Genomic DNA, 26,463 nt, shown 5'->3' on the forward strand with positions numbered 1-26,463 from the left:
GAGGTACTTCAAATGCGGGAAGAGGACAAGAAGGATTAACAAGACAACAGATACCTTGAGAGCCACGATAATCACCAGAGACTGGGACACCAGGAAGATGGAATTGTTGCCAAGTTGTTGGGAGACGACAAGGAGGGAGAAGCCAAGTTTCAGTGATAAACACCACAGAAAAGGACTGACAGAAACGGAGGACATCATCTATCGTTGATTCCCGAAGACCGCGAGCGTTCCACAGGCCGATAGTGAGTGGGATGGAGGAGGAGGCGGAAGAAGAGAAAGAAGGAGACAAAGGAGAGGAATGGGAGACAAGAAAAGGAGAGGAGTCAGGAAAGGCATTATTAAGAGGAGTGGTTGACGCACTCATTAATAATCCTCGAGCATTTCGGTGTCAGTAGGACCAGCAGCAAGAGAAGAGACAGAAAAGGAATCCACATCATCCCAGGAAGCAAGAGCATTACGGGGAGCCAGAGAAGGTAAGTCCTCTTCAGAGATCCAACCTTGATTCAGGTACTCACGAGCAACGGGAGCAAACAAGGGGGCACGGTACTTAGCCAAGTACTGAAGAGACAAGATAGAACGTTGGTTCTGGAGGCGAAGAGCAACGTCCGAACGAGAGGAGACATCCAAAGACTTGTACTTTGGGTCAGCAACATGAACAGGGTCCAAAGGATCAAAGTTTTTGATGACGGAGACCTTGGCAGTGGACAAGAGTTGCTCAAACTCTTCTTGGAAACCCCTATGGATCAACAAGCCAATTATGTTGCGGGCAGGGAACGAGACGTCAATGATACGGCGAGGTTCGGCGCCGAGGAGACGGAGATTACGCCTTACTTCAGTCTTGGTGAATCGGCGGGAGCGGTTAATGTACACAGTTGTGTACCCAGTAGGACCTGTGACTTCATTGAAGCCACGTACAATAGCTTCACGGTGCTTAGGTGACGCCTTCTTAACCTTAGGAGTCTTTGGAGAACTCTTTGGGGCCTTTGGGGCACGGGCGGCAACAGTACTCCACATAGAGGCAGCAGTACCTTGGGCGGCAGGCAAGGCGGCAGGGGCGGCAGGGACTCCAGCGGGGGCTCCAGCGGGGGCTCCAGTGGGGGCAGCGGGACTGACCGAGGCTTCAGCCAGGCGGGCACGGAGGGCAGCATTTTCACGCTCTAGGTCTTGATTCTTGCTCTTTAATGAGGAAATTTGCTCCTCCATAGCAGCGAAACGTTCCATAAGTTTGTCATGCTCACTTACCCTTGCTGTTAGTACAGCAATTTGATTCATGATGGATGAGATGTCAACATTAGTGTTCATGCTCATTTCGTTAATGGTGATTACGCAATTCCAATAATTAAAATTAAGAAATGGGCAGATGTTAACCGATTGACTTGAAATTGATATATATGATGCAGAAAAATTCAAGCTTTTTAAATTTGCAAAGATGTGGCTTGTGCGATGTCTAGTTCTCGAGATATTACGCGTCAAAGAGAAAAATAACGTAAAATGTCGAGAAATGAATGTGAAAAAAGTGAACAAAAAGTGGTCGGATCGAAATAAAAAAAATTCAGTAGGTGAACCTTTTAAATATCTTTCGAATGGTGCTAGTTTGAGCGATGGATGACTTCTAGTTGTCGAGAAATAACGTGTTGAAAATCGACTTTTTATTAATCTGGGTTTAAAAACAACCAAAAAAATAAATAGCGGAAAAAAGGGGGGGGGATGTAGCTCAAATGGTAGAGCGCTCGCTTAGCATGCGAGAGGCACTGGGATCGACGCCCAGCTTCTCCAACTTTATTTCTTTCTTTTTCTTTTAACAATAATTTTTTAATCTTTAAAATATTTTTTTATTTTTTTTTATTTTTTAATAATATTAGCCTTTTTTTTTTTTTTTTATGTGTTTTATTCATTATTGGAATATAAGCTTAATTATTATTAGGTGAACGATCATTATGTTGAATTTACAATTAATTAAAATAATTATGTTAAGTATTTAATTAATCATAATATAAATGACAGCAGCATCATTGTATTATTATTAACACAGAGGAAATTCTAGTTAATAGCCTGTGTTATGAACATAAAAAAAATAATAATAATTAAATAAATAGAATAAAAGAAAAGAAAATAAATAAGACGATGATGCTGCTGTCATTTATATAATTCTGTATATTACTATTAATATTATCACGTTGAGTAAATATTATAAAATTTATTCACTTCCAATTATCTAGACACAAGTCAACAAGAAACTTCATGTTAGTTTTAGAATATTTATTTATTTAGTTTAATTCTTAATAAAAGATTTGTATTGTCTTAGATTAAATAATAATAATAAAATGAAGAGAGAAAATATTAAAGATATTAGGAACTTATACTTCAAACCGAACAATAATAATTTATTGTTATTATTATTACAAACTTAATACAAATTATTACATAATTATAGCATATAATAGATAGTTCGCAGATCAGTTATTCAAATCAATTAGACGTACACATTTAAATACCAATGCTGTCTTCTAACTTATAGTCTTTAACAATTTTTTTTCTTTATCTGCTGTAAGTCTTTTTTTTTTTTGCAGTTTCTAATATAATCTATACCACCACACATATCACTAAAATCTATCTTCTATTATTTTTTTATAGTAACGTTTAGAAAAAGAAGAAGATTATTGATAATAATAAGGTGAAGCATCTTAAAAAAAAAAAGAAATAAAATAAAAATAAAAGATAGACCATAGCTGTATCTTGAACGTGTAATTTCAAAGTAGTTATTACTATACCCTTTGGAGCAAACATTTCTAATACTATAGATTTATAGTATGGATATATAATTCGTGCTCGAAAAAAAAATGTTTGAACCTAATACTCGATATGAACTAAATCAAATTCTCGCAAACTCTTATTTTGCCTGCACTATACTTCGTTCTTTTTCCATCCACATAACAATAATTTGTTAGGTTAAATTTGTTCATTATATAAAGATATATTTTTTTTAATAAAATAAAATTATTTTCACTTGTGCCAGTGTCTTACGATTTATTTTGCCTACTTATATTCTTATATTATTAGACAACTTTTTTTTTCGTGAATTCAAACTGCTATTTGGTCGAACATGGTTAATCCTAAAACAACTCCTGCTTTTGATAATCCTATAAGTTCTACCAAGGTTAAGAACACTAAGGGACAGAAAATAAAGGATAATGTTGAGGAAGTGATAAAGAATTAATAATAATCTACGTTTGATCTACCTTCATTTGAAAGGATAGACACAGATGACGAGTAAAACACCTCTGCTATCACAAAAAAAAAAAAAAAAAAGCATCCTGCTTCTGATTCTTCTCTCACTATAGTTAAAAAAAAATCTATGACTTTCAACTCTATAACTAACTTATACAAGGAAAAAATAAACATCCATATGATAAAGTTGAAACTGTGATGGTATAATTTAAAGATTAAATAAAAAGAAAAGAAAAAGGAAAAAAAAAAAGAAAGAGAAAGAAAACAAAAGGAAGTATAGTTTGAGACTGTTTATTCAATGTAAAGAAAAAAAAATTATAATAAAAGAATTAAAGATAAAGATTATTTCATGTCTAGATAACTATTCGTATTTATACCAATGGATTCTGAACCAAAGAAATAGAAATAACTATATATATAAAAAAAAAAGGATAAATCATAAAACAGTGTTAGTATTCAGATATACATTGTGTTGATTCAAGCTACTGATTTATATGGATTATCTATTGCGTGTTATAATAATCTGATTAAGCTTTAGATAAAAAAAAATAATTGTATGATTTGAGTATATGTTCTTGATGTCTTATACATTTTTATTTTATTGGATCAAAGACGACCTCAATCCTTTATCAAAGTTATAAAAAATAAATATTTAGGAATGATACGATATCTTATTTAGTTGATACATTTAGATGATTGAATGTCATTAAGTTTTATGTTGTTTACATGATGTTATATACAGTCAGATATAATATCTTTTGTTATATATTCAGGCTTATAGTTTATCCTGTAATATGTAATTTATCTTTTATAATATTATTTATGATTATATTCAGAGCTTGTTATATAACAGATATATCTAAACTGTAAAATTAGCTTTGACAAAGGCAGTTGAAGGTGTACTGGACATGAATGAAATTTGTTTGCTCCCGGCGTACAGTTAGCTATGAATAATAAAGTAAAAAAAAAAAAAAGATTGAATATGCCTCCATTTAATTTAATGTTTGACCATAAAAATGAATCCTTTTAAAGATTACAGTAAGATAAAGATAAAAATAATAAAACCATAAGATATAAGCAATTAACAGATTGAATAGATCATATATCAGAAGTGGTATTTCTCCTATAAAGGGTATAATTAACAAATATATAAATGACATGAAAGAAAAGTACGTTAAATAAATAAAAAAAAACGTTATTAAAGATTTCAAACCTGGTACATAAGTAATAATCAAAATACCAACTCTAAAAGGATTCTTAACACCATGTTACGAAGCTCCTACTCTGTTGTACGCAAAACAAGAGGTGGTTATTATGTACTTTAAGATATGAAACTAGATTTTAATATCCAGAAATTATTCAAGATTGTATTGACAATAATAATAAGAATGAAGACATATATGATATAGAAGGTATATTAGATCATAAGGGTACCTGTAAAAGACATAAAGTACAAAGAATGAAGATTCTTGGGTACCCCTAATCAAATCGTACATAAATTTACTATCAAAACATATTGGAGACGTAAATTATGGAAAGATTATAAATTCTATAAAAATAGTAGACATTTAAATTACACAGATACTATTAAGAATTTTCATAAAATTGATAAGTCTATTAAAGCGCTACAAAACTATAATGAATATTCGAAACAGGTACCTGAATTACAGCAAAAAACAAAATTAAAGATCAATGATAAATCCTTAAAGGATACAACTATTAAAAGACGCAGTAAATGGTTATATACAAGGAACAACAATAAATAATTGAACGTTATCTCAACCTAGTAGAGGGTAAAGTTTGATTGTACATAACATATACAAATATATTTTTTTTCTAATTAAACTACTCTCACTTACGCCTATGTCTCCGGAATTTATTTTTTCTTATATTTTAAACTATATAATACAATATATAGTTTATTTTGATCATTACTTTAATGTACTGTAGTCATATATTACATATAATTCTATTACTTACATTTTAACTGTTATATTACATATCTAAGCATAATTAATTGTATTATACACCATATAATATTTGGTGCTGGCAATAATAAACTTGCATCGTCTTTTTTCTATCATTCATAATATTAATTTAGTCTAATATTAATAATTGTTCATTGTTCATATAGTATATATATGCTCTAAGATAACATAAAATATCATAATATAACGTATCATATCATATCATATCATAACATAATATAATATAATATAATACAATACAATACAACATAATACAACATAGTAAGCTCTATTCCTCTATTTTAACAACCTGTCCTTTGCAATCTTATTCTATCTTGTCTTATTTTAGTTTTATTTTATTTTATTTTTTTTTTTTTTTCTCTCTCTCTTCCTTCTTCTTCTACCTTCCTTCCTTCCTTCATTCATTCTTTCCTTCCTTCTATATTAAGTTAAATTTGGGGCGGATACTTGTCTTTTGAAAAGTGTTTAAAAGTAGTTTAATAAATTTAAACTAATATTGATCTTTTGGTAACTCATCTTTACTTTAAATTTACTATTTGAATTAAGAAGATTGATGAATTTAATTATATTAAGTGAAAGGAAAGACAGTATGTAAGAAGTCTTTATTATGATTACTATTATTATGTATGAGTATACTGATAAAGATAATTCAAGAATGATTTTTATAAGCTTAATTTATTTTGAACAAAATATTATAGAAGTAGTAGTTTAATAGAAGTAGTAGTTCAATAGAAGTAGTAGTTTAATAGAAGTAGTAGTTCAATAGAAGTAGTAGTTTAATAGAAGTAGTAGTTCAATAGAAGCAGTAGTTTAATAGAAGTAGCAAACCAATGGAAGCAGCAATTCAATAGTAGTAGCAGTTCAATAGAAGTAGCAGCAGCAGTAGTATTTCATTTTTTTTTCCCTCATTATTTATAGACTTTAGTAAAAGATATAAAGATATAAAATATAAACGAACCTGATAAAAAAGAAAAAACCTGATGTCTAAAGTATGAGTGATGTAAAGGCCTTTTTGCTAAATGATACACAGTGGACTTCTTGTAATTCAGAGTTTGTTAGCGGCTTGCGGCATACATATATATATATAAGCCGTATATATAATATATATATGATATGCTTTTATCCTAATCGACAGAGCTTTCGTGCTCAACTCCTTTTATCCCCCCCAGAGAATTGAGGAAATTGTATTTTTTGATAGTTACTTACTTTATTCTACTCCACTGCACCAATATACCTACTATTTTTTTTTTTTTTTTTCACTGAATTTTTTTTTTCCGTTACGTTCGTCTGGGGGGATGCCCCATATCATCTTTGGTGGAAAACATGATTCAAGCAGTAGTTAAGAAGGTGGATGCTACCCCTAGGCAATCTCTAAAATTACAAAAAGCTTGCATACCATTTGTAGTTGGAAAGGAACGGATCTAATATTGTATGCCACAAGATAAGCGCTAGGATTTTTTGAGAGCTATGTCTATTTGTACACATGAATAGATAAATATGTATTTTAAAACAGTTAATATAGGATTACCATGAAATAGAAGACGTAATAAACCTTTAGCATTAGCATCAATATAAAAGAAGAAGCCAGAAGACTAATCTATAATATATATGTCTATATATATATGTCTATATATATGTCTATACATATTTGAAATAAATACGTGTAAGTACATTTTATCTTTTATTTCACTCTGTTCCCTTTTATTTTATTTTATATAATACCTCTATCGTTTCATTTTATGTATTATATCTGTATATACCATCTTTTACATGTATAGTTGAAAGATATAAAGCTAAAAGAAATACACTTCTTTTTTTTTTCTTTAAATAACTGGGGTTATGGAAAAAAAACAAAAGAAAAAAAAAAGTAGAAATAAACAACAAATAAAGATAAGAAAAGATGACGTATACAAACACTCCTTACATTATTGATATTATGAGAGAATAAATAATACACATGTGTATGTATGGATTGATTGACTTCTTTTTTAAATTATATGTGCGGTATTTCAATCTTGTCTTGACAGTGCTGATACAAGCAAATTAAATTATATAATTTAGAGGGTACTAAAATAATTCAGGAACAATAAGGAACCAATATAATATTATATATAATAAAAGAGAAAATGACAATAAAAATAAAAAATCTAGATGTTTGAGTCATAATTACACTCCATTACTTGAAATGAGTTGTCAATAAATGATCTAATCTGATCTGATTCAATCTAAATCTTAGCAAATGTTCAAGTTCTATTATATATGATTTATATGATTTATATGATTTATATGGCTTATATACTTATATAACTTATATAACTTATATGATTTATATGATTTTCCCCTTATTAAATCATAAAATGAGGATGATGTAATAGCATAGTATAATATATATGTGTGTTGTCTATGACTACCGTTGGCCTTCAGCTAATTATATACCATTTTAGGCATTAAAATTAATGTCAGAAAAAAAAAAGTTAAAGTTGTCTAGGTGATAGTAGCTATATAATAATAAATTAATAGATATATACCGTATAAAAGTAACTATATAATTGATATTTTTACTGAAAATGCATAAAATACATATAATAGAATTAATAATAAGCATATAAGCCAGTTTTAGCTAGTTTTAGCTAATTTTAACCAGTATTATTATGCTTTGATTGCTATTAATTCATTAGTATATTCCAATAATATCTCAAATACATATTTAGCATACATATAAATATGCTATGCTATTTTATTACAAAAGACTACTGTTATTTATCAGAAAAAAAAAAATTACACACATATATGAGTAATAGCAATAGCAGCAGTATTAATAGTAATTTAGTCTAATAGTAATAACTGTTCATTTATTCATTCTACTATATAAATATATGCTCCAAGATAATATAACATATCATAATATAACATATCATATCATAACATATTATATTATAATATAATATAATATAATATAATGTAGTAAACTCTATTCCTCTATTTTTTACCTGTCATTTGCAAGCAATCTTATTCTATCTTGTCTGATTTTATTTTCTCTCTCTTTCTCTCTCTCTCTCTATCTGTCTGTCTATCTATCTCCATTCCTTTTTCCTTTATTTATTTATTTATTTATTTATTTATTTATTTATTTATTTATTTTTTCCTTCCTTCTATATTAAGTTAAATTTGGGGCGGAGCGCTAAATGCGATTTTTATAAACACCGCAGTTTCCTTTTTAGGAATATTTTTCCAATGGTTTCTTAGATGTATGTGCTATGGTGTATATTGCATTTTGTTTGCTTATTAATATATTGCTTAAATTCATTTTATTTTGAAATTTCTTCTGCGTAAAACTGTTTCTATATGCTTTATTTCCTTTTGTGTATTGTCGGCGATTATAAATGTGTCTGCTGTTCTTCAATTTATTTGTACATAAAAGGTATTGCAGTGTGTCACTATAGTGTCTCACTACAGCGCCTCAACTATTCTAGAATTGATATTTTTTTTTCTTTTTTTTATTGTTGTTGTTGATTAGGATAATAATCATAAAACCATTTATCAACAATAAGATTTTTAATTGGATGTTAATATAATGTAAATTGTAAAAAGGAGAAGAAATATCTGTATTTAAGGAAAATAATTTACAGTAACTCACAAAAGTGTGGCAATGTTCCAGAATTTTAGATAATTTAAGCAAATCCGCAATAACAAATCATCTATTTATTAAGTAAAGTACTATATAGCATATACTAGCAGAAAGACAGAAGTCTCCTCTTTTTTATGATACCTATAGCATATATGCACTATATAATGTTTCTACTTTAAAAATCATGTTAAAAGTTGTATGTATATAAATTTTATGCAAATAATTTTTTTTTTTTTTTGAGAAATGAGATAAATAATGCACCTTTAATGTTTATTACTACTTTTCCACGTCGTGGCATGCTTTCTATGTGTTTTAAGCATAATTCGGCTGTAACTTTATTATACCAAACATCAGAAACTCGCTCCCATAACTCATGCGTGTTTTTTTAGTGGTCTATCATAGGTAGCAAGCTTGTACTTCAAATAAAACCAAAAGTTTTCAATTGGATTTAAATCAGGTGGATATCATGGTCATTTAAGGACATTTATCTCATTTTTCTTGAACCAATTTGTTGTGTATTTGGATGTATGCTTCGGATCATTGTCTTGTTGAAGGTTTGCAACTTTCTTACATAGTCCATGGCCCTTAAAAATATCATATCAGTGACCATGTAAGTTCCGGGCAGCGTCCACTGCAGTGATAAAAGACCAGTATAAAAAGATCGCGCAATCAATCCTCCGAGTAATGGGCTAATATTCTTTGTCTACCTTTTACATTAATCTCAATTTGGATTTCTTTGTCAATTCTACCAATTGTCCTAGTTGACATCCCATTGCCTTGAAATATCCTATAAGATCCTTAGCATTAAGTTTTTCTAAAATATCCATCTTTTTATCGTAAGGAATTGGTCTCGATCTAATGTATGTGATGACCTATGTGTTAATGGGAATGATGCACAAATGTTGTTCAGATTAGTAATGAATTTGAGAGAAAACCGAAATAAACTTTTTGTTAATTCAATAATAATATTAAATGATTTAAATAAAAAAAATATTGTATCTAAAATGCTAAATCGTATAAAACGACATAATTTATTGTCGAAATGAACATTCATGCATTTAAGTGAGGGTTAAGAAGCTATAAAAATAACGTAAATTCTGTCAGTTTTCCATTAAAAAATTCTTTTATTAGTATATCTTTATTCATTTATGTTGTGCATTAAGGAAAGCCAAAAATTATAAATCATTGCCACACTTTTGTGAGTCACTGTACACGTTTTCAGCATAATCATAATTATTAAGCCTATGAAAGAGAGATTTGTTTTAGTGCTATTGAATAGAAATTGGAAAAGTTAGATATTTACAAATTATACATAATTTTTGCTACTGGATTATTATTATGCTTTATCAAGTGTTGCAATGCTGTATTCATTGCATTCTCTTTATCATTAACATTGAGATTCTATTAGATATATCAAACTAATTAGTAAAATAATGTCGCACTTTTTTTTTATCTACACGTACTTGACTAATGTTAATAATAGCATCTATATCTTCTTTCATCAATACAGGATATGCTTCATTCAGACCAAATTGTACGAAAAAATCATTTTGGACGTGAATGACAGAGTTTATTGGATCATGTTCAACTAAGTAAACATGATTTATTGCCATTTTTTTAATAACAGGCAGTTTTTCAAATACCAACTCTTGTCGCAAGCATTCATTTCTAAAATTGAAGCAGACTTTACTAAAGTTTTCCTCTTTGAAAAAAAAAACTATAACTAACAGTATAAATAAAGTATCGCAGATTATTTTTAATGCCAATTTACTTACATAAGGCATCATTATGTCAAAGTCTACTTCAGTGGATTCAGTATTAATCGTGTACAATGAAGATTCCAATTCTTGTGAAGAAACAAACTGTTCTTCTGATGATATCATGCTAAATAAATACTGCTTCATCAATGCTACAAGTTATTTAAATTTATAGGGACAATCGAAAGATTACCTTGTTTCCGAATGCTTTTGCTTTTTACTATTTGAATCTTCACTGCTAGTATCGTCATTCTTTCTACAGATTTATTAAAAGTTAGCTCCAGTAATTAGGATATATAGGATAGAGGGTATATCACCTTTTAGCCTATGCAGAAATTAATGTCAGTGAAAATGATACATTTTAAAAACCAAACAAATAGTTACCTTTTTATGTGTATGTGAATCTTCTTGTATTTTATTAATAAAGCTTGAAGCAATATCTGCTTCAAAATTCACACTTAAAAATAAAGATTGTTGCGTAAAATAGCATAGAATTAGTTTCGATCTGCATAAGAAGGGATAGGTATATGTACTTACGATGGTTGAAAAGAAGAGGATGAAGAAGCCTCAGGGTTTAATTTTAATAAACACTCTCTTGTTATTCTCTAACAAATACATGTCAAGTTTAGTTCCTAATTGTAATAAAGTTGCTCAACTTACCGTCCAGTCGTGCTTCCAGTTGATTGCTGTGCTGTTGTCAAACCGTTCCAAATCATTTCGAATAGAATCAAAAAGTTGTTGGTATGAATTGAAAGTTTTCTTACTTAATTTTGATTCTATAGCTTCTACTAAATCCCAATTCTTATGGTTAGTTTCTTGAAAATATGACATGGTCTAGTGAAGTAGAAAATGAAGTTTTATGAAAGTCTTCAAACAAAATACAGTGAGCGGAAAAATGGTTTGGATGTTTTGGCAAAAATAACAAAGAACAAAATGTATTTAAAAGAGAAAATTGTTTAGTCCTACTAATACAAGTTTAAAGAGATTTGATTGGTTAAAGATGTTTAAATCAGTGCTCCATATGAACTGGACAAGGGGATTTTTATACTTTTAATAGTTGTCCAAGTTTGTTCCATGATAAATTTATCAATATAAGCCACTTCCATAAGAGGGCGTAAACGATTTATGAAATCTATTGAATCTATTGGATACTCCATTTGATTCAATCTTCGAACTCTCGTTACATATCCTTGAGGACAATCCATATCTAAAAATTCAAGCTTATTACCTAGTTAAAGTAAGAACAGTTATACACGGAACAGCAACTAAAAGAAATATTACAAAGGATAAATAAGATCGCTTTAACTTACCATTAATACAGTATCCTATTATATGCACTTTATTTAATACACCTGGAACCTTACAAACAATATTCAGCAAAATATCTTTCATTACAAAAGGAAGCTTTAATCTACCATCTTTTATTTCTTTTGTTTGGTCATCTTTACTTCCAATTTCAAGAGCACCAAACTCAAAGTTAACACCTGCATAAATGGTATCGATTTTTCTACCCATTTTCTTACTAGCCATTTCTTCAATTGCAGCTATTTTCCTTTTGGCATTTTTAGCATTTGAGTTCGAATAACTCGACTTTTCTTTGCTATATAACACATTAGTAAAAAATCATATATATTCTGCAGTCACCTACCCAATTGATTTTATGGATGAACTATCGAAAATAGTATTCAAAAAAAACCATAACCGATACAACTGATCAGACTCGAGTGAAGCATGTATTGTTCTACTGTCTTTTTGTAAAAATAAAAGCGATAACGTAGTAACAGTTAGAGACAACCATGCTATAAGAGGATCATTTACTGGACAATGATCTATATTTCGGACATGATCGTATATTTCATTTAAGGAAGTCTAATATATAAAAACCGTCAATGATAAAGTTTAATTTTCTGTTTTAAAACATTATTCTTACTAAATTTTCCAATTTGTCAAATTCCTCACTAATTTTTTCATCAATTTTATAGAAAAATCTTCAAAATCGTCAGTCAGCTTGTTGATAAGTTGGTCTACAGTAGCAGTAGGATACTTGAAGTAAAAACCAGAGACTATATGCTTGGTGGCCACGGCAAGCTTACCCTCTGGTTTTATAATACGTGGTCTCCCAACCTTCTTAAATAAAGAATCTCCATTTTGTGTCCAAGCTTTGTACCATCTTTGAACATTTCTTGGCTGCAAATTAAGTTCCAAAGTGATAACCCCTGCACTATTTCTTGGGTGAATGTCAACGAGATGAACTGCATGAACTTTCAGTTCGTCACGGCTACGAAGTTTTATTTTGCTTTCTTTGGGAATATTTTTGGCACTTTCAGCTGTTACATAATTCACCTCTATAATATACTGAACAATATTATCTTCATTTGCTAATACTTCACAGGTCTTTGATCTCGCTTTAATATAAAACATGTGAGACGTTAATTCTTCCAACTTGAAAGGATCTTCACCTTCAATGTCCATTAGGTCATTGCCATTTTCGTCGACAATGTTTCCTACTCCATCTTCAAAGAAGAATTGATAATTCATTGCACCATATATCGAGATTAGTCGTGTCATAAGGAGAAAAAAAAAGGAACAAAAAGCTACGACATTTTTATTTTATATGTGAGAAAAGGTGCACATTTGTATCTATTTTAATTGGCTAATAATTTATGCAGCTTCAAGAATTACATGGCATTAAAATTAAACATAATTGCTTATGTTGCATGAGGGAATCTTTTCAAGGGTAATAGCTTGCGAAATTCCCAAATGGAATTAGATGTATACCTTGAAAATGAGTTTGCTCTACTGGCTCTCTGCTTACTCGTGTCCCTCTCTAAGACTGCGAATAATATCATGAATACTCTAAAAACATGTTAGTTTCTACCTCATGTGTATTTCTGAACGCATACTTTAGAGTAATGATAATGTTAGGCTAATGCTTTAGTATACTTGCTTAAAATTATAATTTTACATAGACCTAAAGACTTTAAAAAAGTACAATAATGCTTGATTATTTGATTTATATAGCAATTGACATGTTAGACAAAATTCCTGAATGCTTATAGACCAGCAACTTCCTTTCGTGCCCATACCCAATACTTTGTTGCACACAAGTGAGATGTTTAACCATCAATGGTATGTATTCAAATTTTACTGTTATATTTACGGGTTATTTATATTAATTTCTGTTATATAATTGTATTTCAATAGATTACCTGAAGTATAATATATAAAACAAAACAATTACACTGTCACCCTTTGCGGTGCAATTATTCAAAATTGCCTGCTGATGGAGTATTATTGTTTTCACTCGTCCCATTTTTTGTAGACAAAGCATTAAACGAAATCTTAGACTTCAATCAAACTTAACCTGGGTAAGTTAAACAGATTTGCTCTCATGTTTGCTGCAGCTTCTATGTTACAATTCTAATACTGACATATAATACTGATTTAAGCAGTACATATTTATTTCTGTTTATGTTTAAACTTACTAATACAACTTGATCCTTTATTAGATACAGCGGATATTATTTCAATGGCATCTGGTTTATTAAGTTAACTAAACAGTTATTAATTAAATCAAATTGCTACCCTATTCATCTGATTGAAAAAAAAAAAAAAAAAAAAAAAAAAAAAAAAAAAAAAAAAAAAAAAAAAAAAAAAAAAAAAAAAAAAAAAAACTGAGGCATGATAAGTAATGTAATCTGATAGCAGGCGTTATTCTTGATTAATCAAAACGCAAGATAGTAGGAATAATTAACTCTTTTAACCATGCTTGTAATAATTAAAACATTATGATTTTCTTTTCTTTTTTCTTCGAGAAGGATGAATTTTATAAAGATATAACGTTTATATTTTTTCTGAAAATCCTTTGAATGATCTTATTTTTTTCTCAGACAATAAAACTAATAAATCTGATAAAGAAATATATCAACCAACGCTAATAAAGAAAAATAATCAATGAAAACATCTCTCTGTTTCGTCAAGCAGGAAATGGAAATACGTAATTTATACAAGTATAAGTGTATATAAATGAAAGAGCCTTTTTTTTAAAAAAAAATAGATAAAAACAATGAGCGAAACATGTAAAAATAGATGAGCTTTTAAATAAAAATAAGAGAAGAATTTAAAATAATCAATAAATAATAATAATACAAAGGAAGAGATCTCTTCACTTTTTATATTAATCTGATCAAATTTCCTTTTTTTTTTCCTTAATTCTAGATTTTCATCATTACGTTTTCGCTTTAAAGTGTTAATAAGCTAGTGATCTTTTCTATTATCTAGGTAGAGAGAGATCATGAATATGATAGGTTATATAGATATAGAGAGGAAGTGGCTTTATCTTCAGATAACATGTGCATTATTTTTTTTTCAATATCTTTTAAAGATGATCTCGTTTAAATACGTGTGGTATCAGAGAAATGAGTATATAAATACATATAAAGTGTGATTATTACGTTTCTTGAAGGATTATCTTTCATCGTAAGATGCATATCTTGATGTTGTATTTCATAGCAAGAAATTTTATGGGATTTATTGGCAAAACCATTGGTATTGACCCAGGTTGTGACAGTTTCAGGGCCAAATAAATGGATGTTAGATGCTTCTTGTAAATTTTGTATGATATACGAACTCATACCTGGTGAAGACTATTTGAACGAGTTTCCTATATAAATTACATAACAAAATAAAGTAGATATATAATTGGCGATCACTATCAAGATATTGTCGTTTTTAATTCTAGTCTAATTAATATAGAAAAGGCAGTACCGATCATACAGTTATAATAACGAAGATGATATATAAAGTACCACTATATTCAGTATTTGTTAAGTAAAGCTATCTAACCATGTTAGAAATTGCTGTAATCCTTTTTTTTATACTTTTATTTAATAAAGTTTGATAATGATAAGGTATCAATGGAAAATAATACAACCCAGTTGTATGAACTCATATAGGAGGGGGGGCGAAAAGATACTTCGGATAGTCACCATTGTACTCGATGCTATTCCTTTTTGTAGGCGGAAACCATGTTCCATGAACCCAGCAGGAACGATCTGTTTCTTTGGCGGAAGCAGAAGAAGAAGAAGATGAGCACGAGGAAATTTCATCATCCACATTTTGATATGGTGATGTATCCCTGTGTTGCCATTGGTTTATGGGCTTCGAGTTGATGGCTTTGTTGTTTACCATTTCCGTATGATAATCGCGGTTGGATATGGCCATTTTTTTCATGCTCATCAATCGCTCAAGCAATATACGAGTTTTATACATATCTCTTCCGCATGTGGGGAGGAAAAGAGAGCCGAGTCCACGAGAAATGTATAAACCATCATCCACAAGCTTTACTTGATTGATTTGGCCTTCTACGCCAAAAATTTGAATGCAGTGGCCTTGAATAGACCGCTTTGTATGGCTGGTCAGGAATGGGCTTAAATAAAGCTGATCAACACTGATTTTAGCTTCTCGAAGTAACTTTCTATGGTCAGTGAAGAATTTATCTTTTCCAATATTCCTCGCAAACTCCACGTTGATCAAATCAACTGTTTTTTTTTTTTTTTTTTTTTTTTTTTTTTTGCACTTGGCAACATACCCTTAAATCGACTTTGTCTCCGATTGCAGAAGAAGAGCCTTCGTGTCGTTTTGAAACCGTTGATTCTTTTGAAACGGAGTCCCCCTTAAGCAAATATTATGTATATGTATCAACGTGATTTTTTTTAACCAGTAAAAATATACGGTATTACCATTTGCAACTAAGGTTTCCATCATCAAAAACAGAGGAAAAGACTTTTGACCATATATCTACTACATAATTCTCTTCAGTAAATTTTGTGCTAGAATGTTGAAGTATGTCCTGTTTCTTGTAAATTATTTTTAAGCTAGATGTGAGTGTAAATTGTGTAAATTGTAAATCTCATCTCTTAAAAACACGTAAATACGTACATAGAAGCATACACTTCAAAAAATATTTCTTCTTCAGTCATAGCATACTTTCGTTGATAATACAAGCATTCTTTGTATGCCTCTTTAATATTGTTCTTTGCCATTTTTTCTATATCTTTCAAGGTACTTTTGATTTGCTTATCGAGGGGGGTCCAGTTCTTTTTGACGTTCCATTTATTATTGATGGTGTCCCACTCCTCTTTTGTAAATGCTGACTTTTGACTGTTGGGATGATCGTCATTGTCAGTTAGATCCAAAATACTATTGAAGCTGTTACTGATAGTATTTTTGGAAGCGTCATCAAGTTTATGGTAAGAATTGCCATTGTAAACGTTGTTGGCCTTATTTTTTATGAGGGTTCCGACCGATTTGGTAAAACCACTCAACTTTGTATCCTTCTCCTCTGGTAAATCTTTTCTAATTTTCTGTCTTTTATTTTGTCTTCTTTCATTAGTACTGCTGTTCTGATTAGTGTCTCCGTAGTTGTTAATAATTGTTATTTTTTTTTGATGAAGTAATATTGATGGTAGACATTTTGCTAAAAAAAACTTGACCTGAATAAAGAGTAAAGTTCTGCTCGCCAATTTGTCGCGTAAACTTAAAACTAAAGCAATCAATTATATAAAGATTACCCCACATACGAATATACCGCATACGTCATTATTTAAGAATGTTAGTGCAAATTTTTTTTTCATCTCCTTTTACTCATTTTAAAGGCCAAGCACAGCCTCTATATGTCTTGCGCCATGCTATAGACATAGAAAAGGCGATATAATAAAAGTGTGCATGCTATCTTTTATCATATCACGTACTTGACTTTAATAATAACAAAGCTCAAAGATTGGTAATTATAATTAACTTTTTGACTTAAATACAGACGCTAATAAAACTAAATATCTAGAACTTATATTATGCCTTATAATTGACCCGTCTAGACGATTGAATGTCAATAAGTTTGATATTATTTACAGGACGTTATTTACAGTGTTTTATTTTATATTCAAGCTTCTAGTTTATCCTTTATTATGTAATTCATCTTTTATAATATTACTTATACTTATATCCAGAGCTTGTTCTATAACAATATGCTCTTCACTCAATTTTGAAATAACTTCTACTAATTTAGTTACTAAAGCCTAATTATAAATAAATATTAATAAACATAACTAATATAGCAAATGTATACTTCAAACCTTTACTTTCCACTATAACTTTATTAAACTATGAAGATGATTATGTCTGTCATCAAAAGTTGGTAATATTTCTAGCTTTGCTTCTCTCCATACTCATAATAGCCTTCTTTCTGTGAAGCGGATACTCCAAAGGTATAACGACATTCCTTTTCAAAATAGTAGGCTTAGTTTTGTAAACATAATTAACATATCAATAAGGTTACCTCCAGCATGTAAAAAGTAAACTTTAAAGGCTTTGAAATATTCAATCGATGCAAAGCAAATTATATCAGCTACTGTTTTCAACATGGCTAAACTTCCGTAAACGCCCTTGTGATGGTCATAGTTTATCTTACTTTTTACTTTATTGTTCAATGGCCCTGATGTTTTCAATAGTAACAGCTCTATTTTTTTTTATTCCATAAAGTTTGACAATACCATCAGCTTTGTATTCGCCTTTGTCATTGTTTCGCGAGCCTAAAGCGTTAAATTATTTACTCATTGATTCTAAGAGTGCTTCTCCAGGCTTGAAATCGGCCAAGCAATCATTTAAAGTCACACCTCTTGTAACTGCGATTAGATAAGGATATATAAATCAACTGCTGAATGTTGGTTCACCATTGTAAATAGCTTGTTTAGATGTATAGTATTGAAGATTAAATATGATTATATACTAGTCAATAACCAAAATTTAAGTGTTATAGTTTATTCATACGATGCAATAAATAGACTTTAAGGAAGTTGTAAATTTCTTCATTATCTCTACAGTCATTAGGTATCTTTCTTATCTGTCTTCTAAACGAGATAATATCATCTCTATCACTACATCATCAATATATGGTACACATTCTGAGGGTATTAGAAATTTTTTACTTTAGTGGTTTTTACAGTATTCATTATATGATACTCTATTCAAATGGGGTCGTAGTGAGACACCTTCACCGCACCTAACAACTCCATGCGCTTCTAAGCTACATGGATGGTAATCATTTTCTTCTTCATCAAAAATTTAGCAAAATACTTCAAGTCTCCTGTTGCTATATTATTTTTATCATCTTCTTCCATTCTATCTGGTTTCATATTTTGCTTGATTTCTTTTCTTTTTCCAGAATAATCATATCACCGTTGATTATATCACCTACTATCACCGTATCCCCAGTTATGACAATATGTTGATGGCGGTATGTTTTTCTTTTTTGCGCCTCATTAACTACAAGACCTTTTAATTCATTCTTAGCAGGAATATTATCATTAAGTTTTGTAACAAATGATTTTATGTTTTCTGAAATGTTTGATAGTTGCGCGATCCAATTAAGATCATCCTTAAATTCAGTTTTTATATTAGTGTATTTTTTGAATTTATTCCAATCGTTATAAATGGCGTTATAGTAGTTCAAAAAATTCCAATTCTGGGCAGAATAGTCATGGAAGAGCCTTTTTTAGCTTTTACCTTTGATGGACAATTTGTATTTTTTTTTTTTTTTGATCTTCAGATAAGCTTATAATTAAGATAATATTCCAAGAAGTGTCTTGCAGTAATTGCGCTACTTTTATAGTGTCAAACATGTATCCATCAGAACACTAACTATAATGTCACTAGGGGCACAGTCATAAGATCTGTTACCAACAACAAACTAAGGTTAGATGTTAGATTCCCACTTTATTACAAGCAACCTCATCTTCTACCAAGTACAAAATAAAGAGAAACTGTAAATAAATTTTTAATTGAGAAGGGTAAAAACAAACGATTTTTTCAGTGACATAGACATCATAAGTAATGAAAATATTCCGTACATAATACATGTCTTTTTGCTGAGTTTTAAGTGGTTTTCTCAAAAAATGATTTTTTCGTCAACGTTTTACTAGTAAACATGAAAATAAAATTAATACTCTTCCTCAAATGGAACAATTTTTGAACTTGTTGGTATATTTTTTGAACTTAATTTGGAACACCCTTCAAACTTCAATTGGAACAACCTGTGAACTTAAGTCTGAAAATTATTTTTTCTACTTTTTATTTTTACTTTTCATAATTCATAATGAGCTTATTTTATTTACGTGAAGACGGTTCCGGTAACATTACGAATGAAGATGGAACTAAAGCTATGGATTTCGAGATTGAAGGCAATCCTTATGATTTAAATAAACTGACAGATTTTGAGGCGCACCTAAAAGACAATTTTTTGGACGTCGAAATGTATGATAACAACAGTAGAGAAGCTGGTAATAGTAAGAGTATGAAAGATACTGGCTCAGGCAAGGAGCAGATTTATATGCTACATGATAGAATAACCCGTAGTTGGAACAACCCGTAGTTTTTTTTTTTTTTTTTTTTTTTATTGGAGGCTTTAAAAAGGCTTATCTGTTCGAGCTGCAGTATCTAGAGCCAACGTGAGCCAATGTGAGCCATAGTACCGCAAACCACTGGTATCAGAAGTACCTAAGCGACCCTGATAATTATGAAATGGAAAAAAAAAGACTAACTGTAGTAATAAGCCTGCTTCGAAGCTTCAGAAGCTACACAAACAACATTTGATTGATTTTTTTAATGAAAACCCTTCTGCTGCTATAGCTGATATTATAGAAAGTTTGACACCAGCTTTTGAAGGGCTTGATATTAAGAAGTCTAGAGTCCATGAGTTTATGAAAAATGAATGTAATCTCTCTTTAAAAGTTGCCGCATTGCATCCAGACCCTCGTAACGATGGAAAAAAGTTAGAAAAGAGATTAATGTGGGTGCAAGAGTGGATGGATATAAACATGAGACGCAGTAGAGCATGGTCTAGAAAGGGTACCGAATCTGTAATCCCTACTGCAAGTACCAGACAGTATCACATACTGTAATTGGAGCAATCTCGGCCATAGGTGTTATTAATATTACTATGAGAGTACCTCTGCCTCCTAAAAAAATTAAGATACAAGATGGTAAAAGAAAAGATTGGTGTCCGAATTATATCTTGTAAACATACTAGAACTTTCATTTTGCTAGAAACTTCGTTATAAGCACACTTCAGGAACCTTCTAGCAATTTTATGATTAAATAGTAAAAACTATATAGATTACAATTATAACTTTAATAAAGACAACTTATTTTCAACCCACAAAATCTTTATTAAAACTTCTAGCCAATAACCAGGCCCTAAATTTACTGACGTATCACACTCATTTTACTATACTATAATTGTGGTTGTGGTTGTGGTTACGGTTTCTTTTTTCCTTCATAACTAATTACAATTGAATATGTTGCTACCAACAAATTTAACGCCAGGAAAAGACCAGATGTCAAAAAAAAAAAAAAAAAAAAAAAAAAAAAAACTGTTCAAGATGCCGAAGTAATAAATTATATTACTGAGGCAATCACAAGTACAGAGAATGACTATTTTGTTGGCAATTGCGAGTGGAAGGATGGGACTCGCTCAGATGTGGTTTTAAAGCCCAAATATTCTTTGATAGACCATCTTCCCATCATTGTAAAGATTCAACACAATGTAAATAAAAAGTTTATGAGAAGGGCGGTAAATTATTGCCTACAGGCAAAGTCAAAATTCGACAGAGAGCCAGTTCTACTCATTATATGTGTTGGAACACTCTTTGAAGAAATAAAAATCGATACTCTAGCTAGTCAGCTCCCTGGTACGTACTCCTACTTTTGTAAACCATGGGCAACAGAATGCTTTATTCTGTGTCAGGATAGTTTACCTGAAAACTTGACGGCGCCTTTGAACCCACTAATCGCGCTTGGGTTATTTTTGAGCAGTTGTTGCCAATCTGTGATTGATAACCCTTTTGGTGGTGACCCTACAATACAATACTTACGCTAAACGGAAAAATTATTTGCACATTTTTTCGAAAAATAAATTATACAGCTAAAAAAAAAATAAAATAAATAAAGCTTACGATGATTCAGGCATGACTCTGGATCAAATAATGGATAGATTAACCAAGGGATTGAGATAAAAAATCTGCCTTCCATCCTTTTCTAAAGGAAAAGTGCAGAATAAGCTGTAAGAAATTTCATTTCTATTTAGCTATTTTACTAAAAGGAAGAATTGTTGGACAGCATATGTCAAATTGGATGAAGTTTGTACAAGCAAATCATATTCTCTCTGCTCCATCAATTACTAAAAAAGAAATTGAAACTGCACATAGTTTATTCGTTGAATTTGTTCAAAAGAATGTTGAATTATATGGGGAAGATTTCATAACTCCAAATATGCATTTGTATCTGCACTTGCATGAAACTATTCGTGATTTTGGCCCTTTGTACTCTACATGGTTATATAGTTTTGAACGAACAAATGGCGATATAAAGAAGACAGATATCAACTTTAAGGAAGGACTTGAGTTTACGTATATGGAGAAATATCTTCAACGTGCTCATATGCAAGATTATATGGAACTACTGCCTGATATAATCAAGAACAATACCATCATGATGGGTATCCTTAGAAAACTTTTACCTGGTAATACTAGTCCTCATTTTGAAATGAATAATGAAGGTGAAGATAATATTGCCGAAATGATGGATGTTGATGGATTGATTCAACCACAGACGCAGCACCAAGACAATAGTGACAAATTTAACTTGGAAACATTTATAGATAATGCAACTCGTAGAACAGCTGTTTTAACTGGTAGCGAGCCACTTCCTGCCGCAAGCTTTCCTTTGAAATCAAAGAAGCCTATTGTTATGAATAGCAAGCATTTTAAATGTTTATTAGATTTTTATAGTTCTGTTTACAGTAGTAAACATAAGGTTGTAAGTATTGCTAACATTACCTCCTCAACGTCCATGGATATCATTGTGAGCAGCCGCATTTGCAAGTTTGATCGCAGTGATATACTTGGACAATTGTTTAGATCTGTAGAAAGCAGAACAAAACGTGGTGCTTTTATTCAGGCTATGGTTCCTGCAAAAGAGGGTATTTTTAGAGTAGGTCGAATCCTATACTTCTTTTCTCATGAATTGATTATTCCTGGTGATAACTTGTTCGGCACTCCTCAAAATAAACAGCATTTATTTGCATTTGTTCAATGGTATCAAAAGTCTGACAAAGAATTCGATTCTTTCGATATACATAATATCCAGGTTTGGAAAGAAGCTTTTGAACCATCAAGTGCTTTATCAATACTACCAGTACAGCAAATTCATACTTGTGTGGCTGTTATGAAATATATTGATAACACTATTCTTGCAATGCCTTTACCCAGAAGAACAATTGGTTGATTCTGAAGAATTTTCTTTATATTGCACTCGAATATACTTATGTTATCATAACGACGCATTGATTATTATCATCTTATCAGTATATGACTGAAACGCAATCATAACTTTGATTTTATATTTAAATAATTTATATTATATTAATAGTTAACATTTTTTTTTATTTTTTTTTAAGTATAGATAAAAAAAGAAGAAGTAAAAAAAGCAAAAGAAAGAAACAGAGACAAGGTAAAAAAAAAAAAAAAAAAAATTAATTGAATGCCCAGCCAGGGAAATCATCTTTGTTTAGATGGCTGGGGAAGGGTATATTTTTCAAGACATATTGCCTGACAGAACGATTGCTTCTTCTTTTTTTTAAAGCAGGTTCGAGTGGAGAAATCCACTCGAAGTCAAGTTTGTCCATCAATTCAGTAAACTTTACCAAATAAAAAAAAAAAAAAAGGTAAGTACTATATAATAATATACACATATTAATCTTAACAATAAATTAATATTACCTTTTTGCTCCTGAATGATGGACGAAGGACCTTAATGATTTCATTATCATTAAGGTCCTTTTCTTCCGTCTCTTCTTCTTCCGACATCCAGCCAGCAACCATCAGGTCATTGAGGCCAGGATATTTTATGTCGTTGTAATCGCCTGGGTTGTCCTCAATGACTGATTTTCTGTTAGCAAGTTTCTAGTATATGGTAATAAGGGAAGTTAGAATACACGTATATTATATAATAAACGAAAAAAAAAGTACTATACTTACGGCTATTTTTCTATTATAGGCCTTACGCTTGGCATTTCTTTCTGCTTTTTTGGTTGCTGACATTTTTAATTCTTTTTTCTTATTGTAGAACATGTCAGCCAATATCCTGTCTAAAGTTCTTTTAGATACAGGATATTGGCTGGCATGCATTTGCGCAAACATACGCAAAGAATCCTGGGGTGCCTTGTTGGCCTCATCCTTAAAGGTTTTAGAGTAATCATATTGCTTACTCAGTGGCCAACTTTCAAGCTCTTGTCTGATCAACACCTGGTATCGTATATTATAGAAAATAATTTTATTAACAATATTTCTTTTAACATGTAGGTTTTATACTTACCCCAAGATTCTTTACGGTGTTGCGATCGTCAACAGCAGCTTACTCAGTGGAAATAACAGTTATTCTAGCTTGCTGTAGTTGATGCAAGCTAGCAACCACCATTTCCAACTGGCTGGTAAGTTGGTCAATTTTTTGATCGTGCTCAAGGATCTTAGAATTCATTTCTGACATTTTTTCGAGCATTTGTTGCATCATATGAGCAGGGATGCCACTGCCGCTGTTGTTGTTAGAGGGGGCAGAATGGGGGTGTCTGCGTAATTTTGTGACCACTCAATTTGTCCTCTGAAGACATGTCTCCAAAAGTTCTCTTGTTGTTGTCGTTAGCGTTCATATTACAAAGTTAGTAGTTTTTTTATGATAATGAAAAAGAAGAGAGTGAAATTTACTTTAATAAATAATTATATATTATTACCATCTATATTTCTGAATCGGCTTTTGTAGTTTCACGTCTTGTTTTATTGTCTGAATTATACTCATTTCCTTTACTTTTCATAATAAAATATTTGATTAGTAAAGAATAATATCTTTTAGAAACATATGCCAAATAATAAACAAGAATTAAATCAACCCACTATCAAGTATCTTTTCTTGGAGAAAATGTTAGCATCTAATAAATAATAATAACAACTATTACTCTATTTTCCTTTCGGGCATTACTATCTATTAAGTTCTTTGTCGGCGACAAAAGTGTAAAACATATTATAGAACATGTATATAATATTTTGCACGTTGTTGTTTCTGAAAAATTTTTTATTCCCTCTCTGAGCTGTCGCTGGTACTAGAAATATAAGCAGTTATTATCTTTTAGGAAAATGGCACATCAACATTAATTCATGATGAATATTTCGGCTATAACAATACTGATTATTTACTTTTATTATCACCTTATGTGATAAAATCACATAATAATATTTATCATTTTAGATATGGATATATAAATTGAAAATAACAGTAATAACTCCTTATTAATTTTTTATTATTACATAAGACAATATGTTTACTATTATTAAAACTGGTTATAGAATGGATATTATGTAGTAAAGTACAATATACTAGTTTTATCTGGATAACTTCTTTATTATTCAATAAATGACGGTTTATTTCTTTTAACTTAGTTATAAATTGAACTGCAATCATAATAATTAACTTTTTTTTTTTTTTGATAAAATGTGAGAGTGAAATGTAGCCGATAATTTTGTTTATGCTGCTATTTAAATGAGCTGGACACCTACCGGTAATAGTAAAAATCCCCACAATGAGATATATCAGCTGCTTAACCTTTCAAGCTTTGCCTCTTTATTTGGTAAGAAGAAGGTAAGGAAGACCATAAATGAGAAAAATTCTCTTCAATCCCTGATACTACTAAATTAATTTGAGGGGCTTGCTGAAAGTATACTTCTTCCACGAATTGACATTAAATGAATTTTTATAGTAATTCGACGATCATCAAAATAAGATAATCAGAGTTGATTACCCTTTATTTAATTCCATATTTAAAGTACCTGAACAAATAATATAAAAGAAAAGACTTCAACTTGTTTATATATTCCCTTATTATCTATAATTTTTAAGGACGTTGCTCACTTCATTAACAGTACTAAATATTATTCAGTCACAACTACCAATACTTTTTCTAATTCCTCTCTAATCTCATCTCAGATATTATTGTATTCTTATTTAAATACCTATCATTTAAAATTATGAATAAAAAGTTCGATTTTTAGAACCATTGATTGCTCAGTCTTGTTGACTTTACTAGTCCTTTTATAGATTTTCATAGTTTTATATTTATTTATCTATTTTCTGATAACTTAATATAGATACCATAACTTTTCAGAAAATTAATAAACTTCTGTAACTCACATTGTTGTAGGGTCAATATGCGTCCATTTGCTTCGAGAACTCTCGTCATCGAAGTTTGTATTGGACAGTATTATGTCATACTAGCCCAGAGATACAATCCAATTAGACATAAAAAAAACAGCAGTTATTGAAGCTGACAGTAAAGATGAGTATGTTGCTAAGGCCATACATGAGATGAAAGAACAAAGGCTTAGACAGCAAAAATTGTTCAAGAAACACACTTCCTTTTTTGGTAAAGTTCTTCAAGAACAATTTTAGAGCTACCTTATACGAAGCTATTGCTGCAATTTGTGAGTCTTTTAAAGATTTGGCAATTACCGAGTCTATTATTCATAAGCATATTGTTAAGCAATGTAGCTTTATGATGAAAAAGTTTATAAAGTTACCAGAGCAAAGAAGTATTAAAAAAAAAAAAAAAAAACTTGAGGAGTAAGGTGCTAGAGTGGCAGCAGCTTGAAGATTTTGACTATCTCTCTCTAACTGCGTTTTCATTAATGAAGCTGGCTTTAATTTGCATCAAAAGGATTTTGGTTCGCTCTAAGAAAGGAAGATGTTGTACCAACACAGCGAA

The 26,463-nt window shown here is 30.5% G+C and overlaps 10 protein-coding genes and 1 non-coding gene across 11 annotated transcripts; 4 read left to right on the plus strand and 7 right to left on the minus strand.

The window, feature by feature from the left end:
* Positions 1-363: 363 nt before the first annotated feature.
* Positions 364-1,308, minus strand: BX663DRAFT_485582 (uncharacterized protein; the record flags this gene model as incomplete). The annotated part of the gene is made up of 1 exon (XM_051524622.1): positions 364-1,308. One exon carries the CDS (start codon positions 1,306-1,308, stop codon positions 364-366), a length of 945 nt encoding a protein of 314 aa, XP_051383410.1.
* Positions 1,309-1,703: 395 nt separating this feature from the next.
* Positions 1,704-1,776, plus strand: BX663DRAFT_t71. Its single transcript has one exon. It is a non-coding gene; the product is annotated as a tRNA-Ala (tRNA).
* An 8,287-nt stretch (positions 1,777-10,063) lies between these two features.
* On the minus strand, positions 10,064-10,823 carry BX663DRAFT_506470 (uncharacterized protein). The gene is made up of 4 exons (XM_051527193.1): positions 10,795-10,823; positions 10,620-10,728; positions 10,308-10,562; positions 10,064-10,245 (listed from the first exon to the last, which is right to left on the minus strand). Exons 2-4 carry the CDS (start codon positions 10,725-10,727, stop codon positions 10,144-10,146), a joined length of 465 nt encoding a protein of 154 aa, XP_051383411.1. The 5' UTR covers position 10,728; positions 10,795-10,823; the 3' UTR covers positions 10,064-10,143.
* BX663DRAFT_506475 (uncharacterized protein) lies at positions 10,795-11,603 on the plus strand. Its single transcript, XM_051527194.1, has 3 exons — positions 10,795-10,857; positions 10,919-10,926; positions 10,986-11,603. Exon 3 carries the CDS (start codon positions 11,140-11,142, stop codon positions 11,419-11,421), a length of 282 nt encoding a protein of 93 aa, XP_051383412.1. The 5' UTR covers positions 10,795-10,857; positions 10,919-10,926; positions 10,986-11,139; the 3' UTR covers positions 11,422-11,603.
* Positions 11,465-12,311, minus strand: BX663DRAFT_506479 (uncharacterized protein). Its single transcript, XM_051527195.1, has 4 exons — positions 12,250-12,311; positions 11,912-12,201; positions 11,650-11,829; positions 11,465-11,563 (listed from the first exon to the last, which is right to left on the minus strand). Exons 2-4 carry the CDS (start codon positions 12,129-12,131, stop codon positions 11,541-11,543), a joined length of 423 nt encoding a protein of 140 aa, XP_051383413.1. The 5' UTR covers positions 12,132-12,201; positions 12,250-12,311; the 3' UTR covers positions 11,465-11,540.
* Positions 12,032-13,378, minus strand: BX663DRAFT_506481 (uncharacterized protein). Its single transcript, XM_051527196.1, has 4 exons — positions 13,061-13,378; positions 12,531-13,006; positions 12,250-12,470; positions 12,032-12,197 (listed from the first exon to the last, which is right to left on the minus strand). The coding sequence occupies exons 1-2, from the start codon at positions 13,167-13,169 to the stop codon at positions 12,531-12,533; spliced, it is 585 nt and encodes a 194-aa protein (XP_051383414.1). The 5' UTR covers positions 13,170-13,378; the 3' UTR covers positions 12,032-12,197; positions 12,250-12,470.
* A 2,428-nt stretch (positions 13,379-15,806) lies between these two features.
* On the minus strand, positions 15,807-16,768 carry BX663DRAFT_411176 (uncharacterized protein; the record flags this gene model as incomplete). The annotated part of the gene is made up of 2 exons (XM_051522292.1): positions 15,807-15,991; positions 16,528-16,768. Coding segments are annotated over 2 exons (426 nt in total), but the record flags the coding sequence as incomplete, so codon positions are not given.
* A 1,037-nt stretch (positions 16,769-17,805) lies between these two features.
* BX663DRAFT_485586 (uncharacterized protein) lies at positions 17,806-18,610 on the minus strand (the record flags this gene model as incomplete). The annotated part of the gene is made up of 5 exons (XM_051524623.1): positions 17,806-17,897; positions 17,938-18,093; positions 18,152-18,190; positions 18,332-18,386; positions 18,587-18,610. 5 exons carry the CDS (start codon positions 18,608-18,610, stop codon positions 17,806-17,808), a joined length of 366 nt encoding a protein of 121 aa, XP_051383416.1.
* A 2,395-nt stretch (positions 18,611-21,005) lies between these two features.
* Positions 21,006-21,655, plus strand: BX663DRAFT_506487 (uncharacterized protein). The gene has a single exon (XM_051527197.1). It carries the CDS (start codon positions 21,217-21,219, stop codon positions 21,532-21,534), a length of 318 nt encoding a protein of 105 aa, XP_051383417.1. The 5' UTR covers positions 21,006-21,216; the 3' UTR covers positions 21,535-21,655.
* An 88-nt stretch (positions 21,656-21,743) lies between these two features.
* On the plus strand, positions 21,744-22,940 carry BX663DRAFT_433520 (uncharacterized protein; the record flags this gene model as incomplete). Its single annotated transcript, XM_051522996.1, has 2 exons — positions 21,744-22,185; positions 22,279-22,940. Coding segments are annotated over 2 exons (1,104 nt in total), but the record flags the coding sequence as incomplete, so codon positions are not given.
* Positions 22,941-23,187: 247 nt separating this feature from the next.
* Positions 23,188-24,221, minus strand: BX663DRAFT_567328 (uncharacterized protein; the record flags this gene model as incomplete). The annotated part of the gene is made up of 4 exons (XM_051532097.1): positions 23,188-23,352; positions 23,435-23,617; positions 23,693-23,948; positions 24,073-24,221. 4 exons carry the CDS (start codon positions 24,219-24,221, stop codon positions 23,188-23,190), a joined length of 753 nt encoding a protein of 250 aa, XP_051383419.1.
* Positions 24,222-26,463: the final 2,242 nt, after the last annotated feature.

This window comes from Cokeromyces recurvatus, assembly GCF_025118155.1.
Source record: "Cokeromyces recurvatus strain NRRL 2243 chromosome Unknown BX663scaffold_10, whole genome shotgun sequence".
Taxonomy (NCBI): Eukaryota; Fungi; Mucoromycota; class Mucoromycetes; order Mucorales; family Mucoraceae; genus Cokeromyces; species Cokeromyces recurvatus.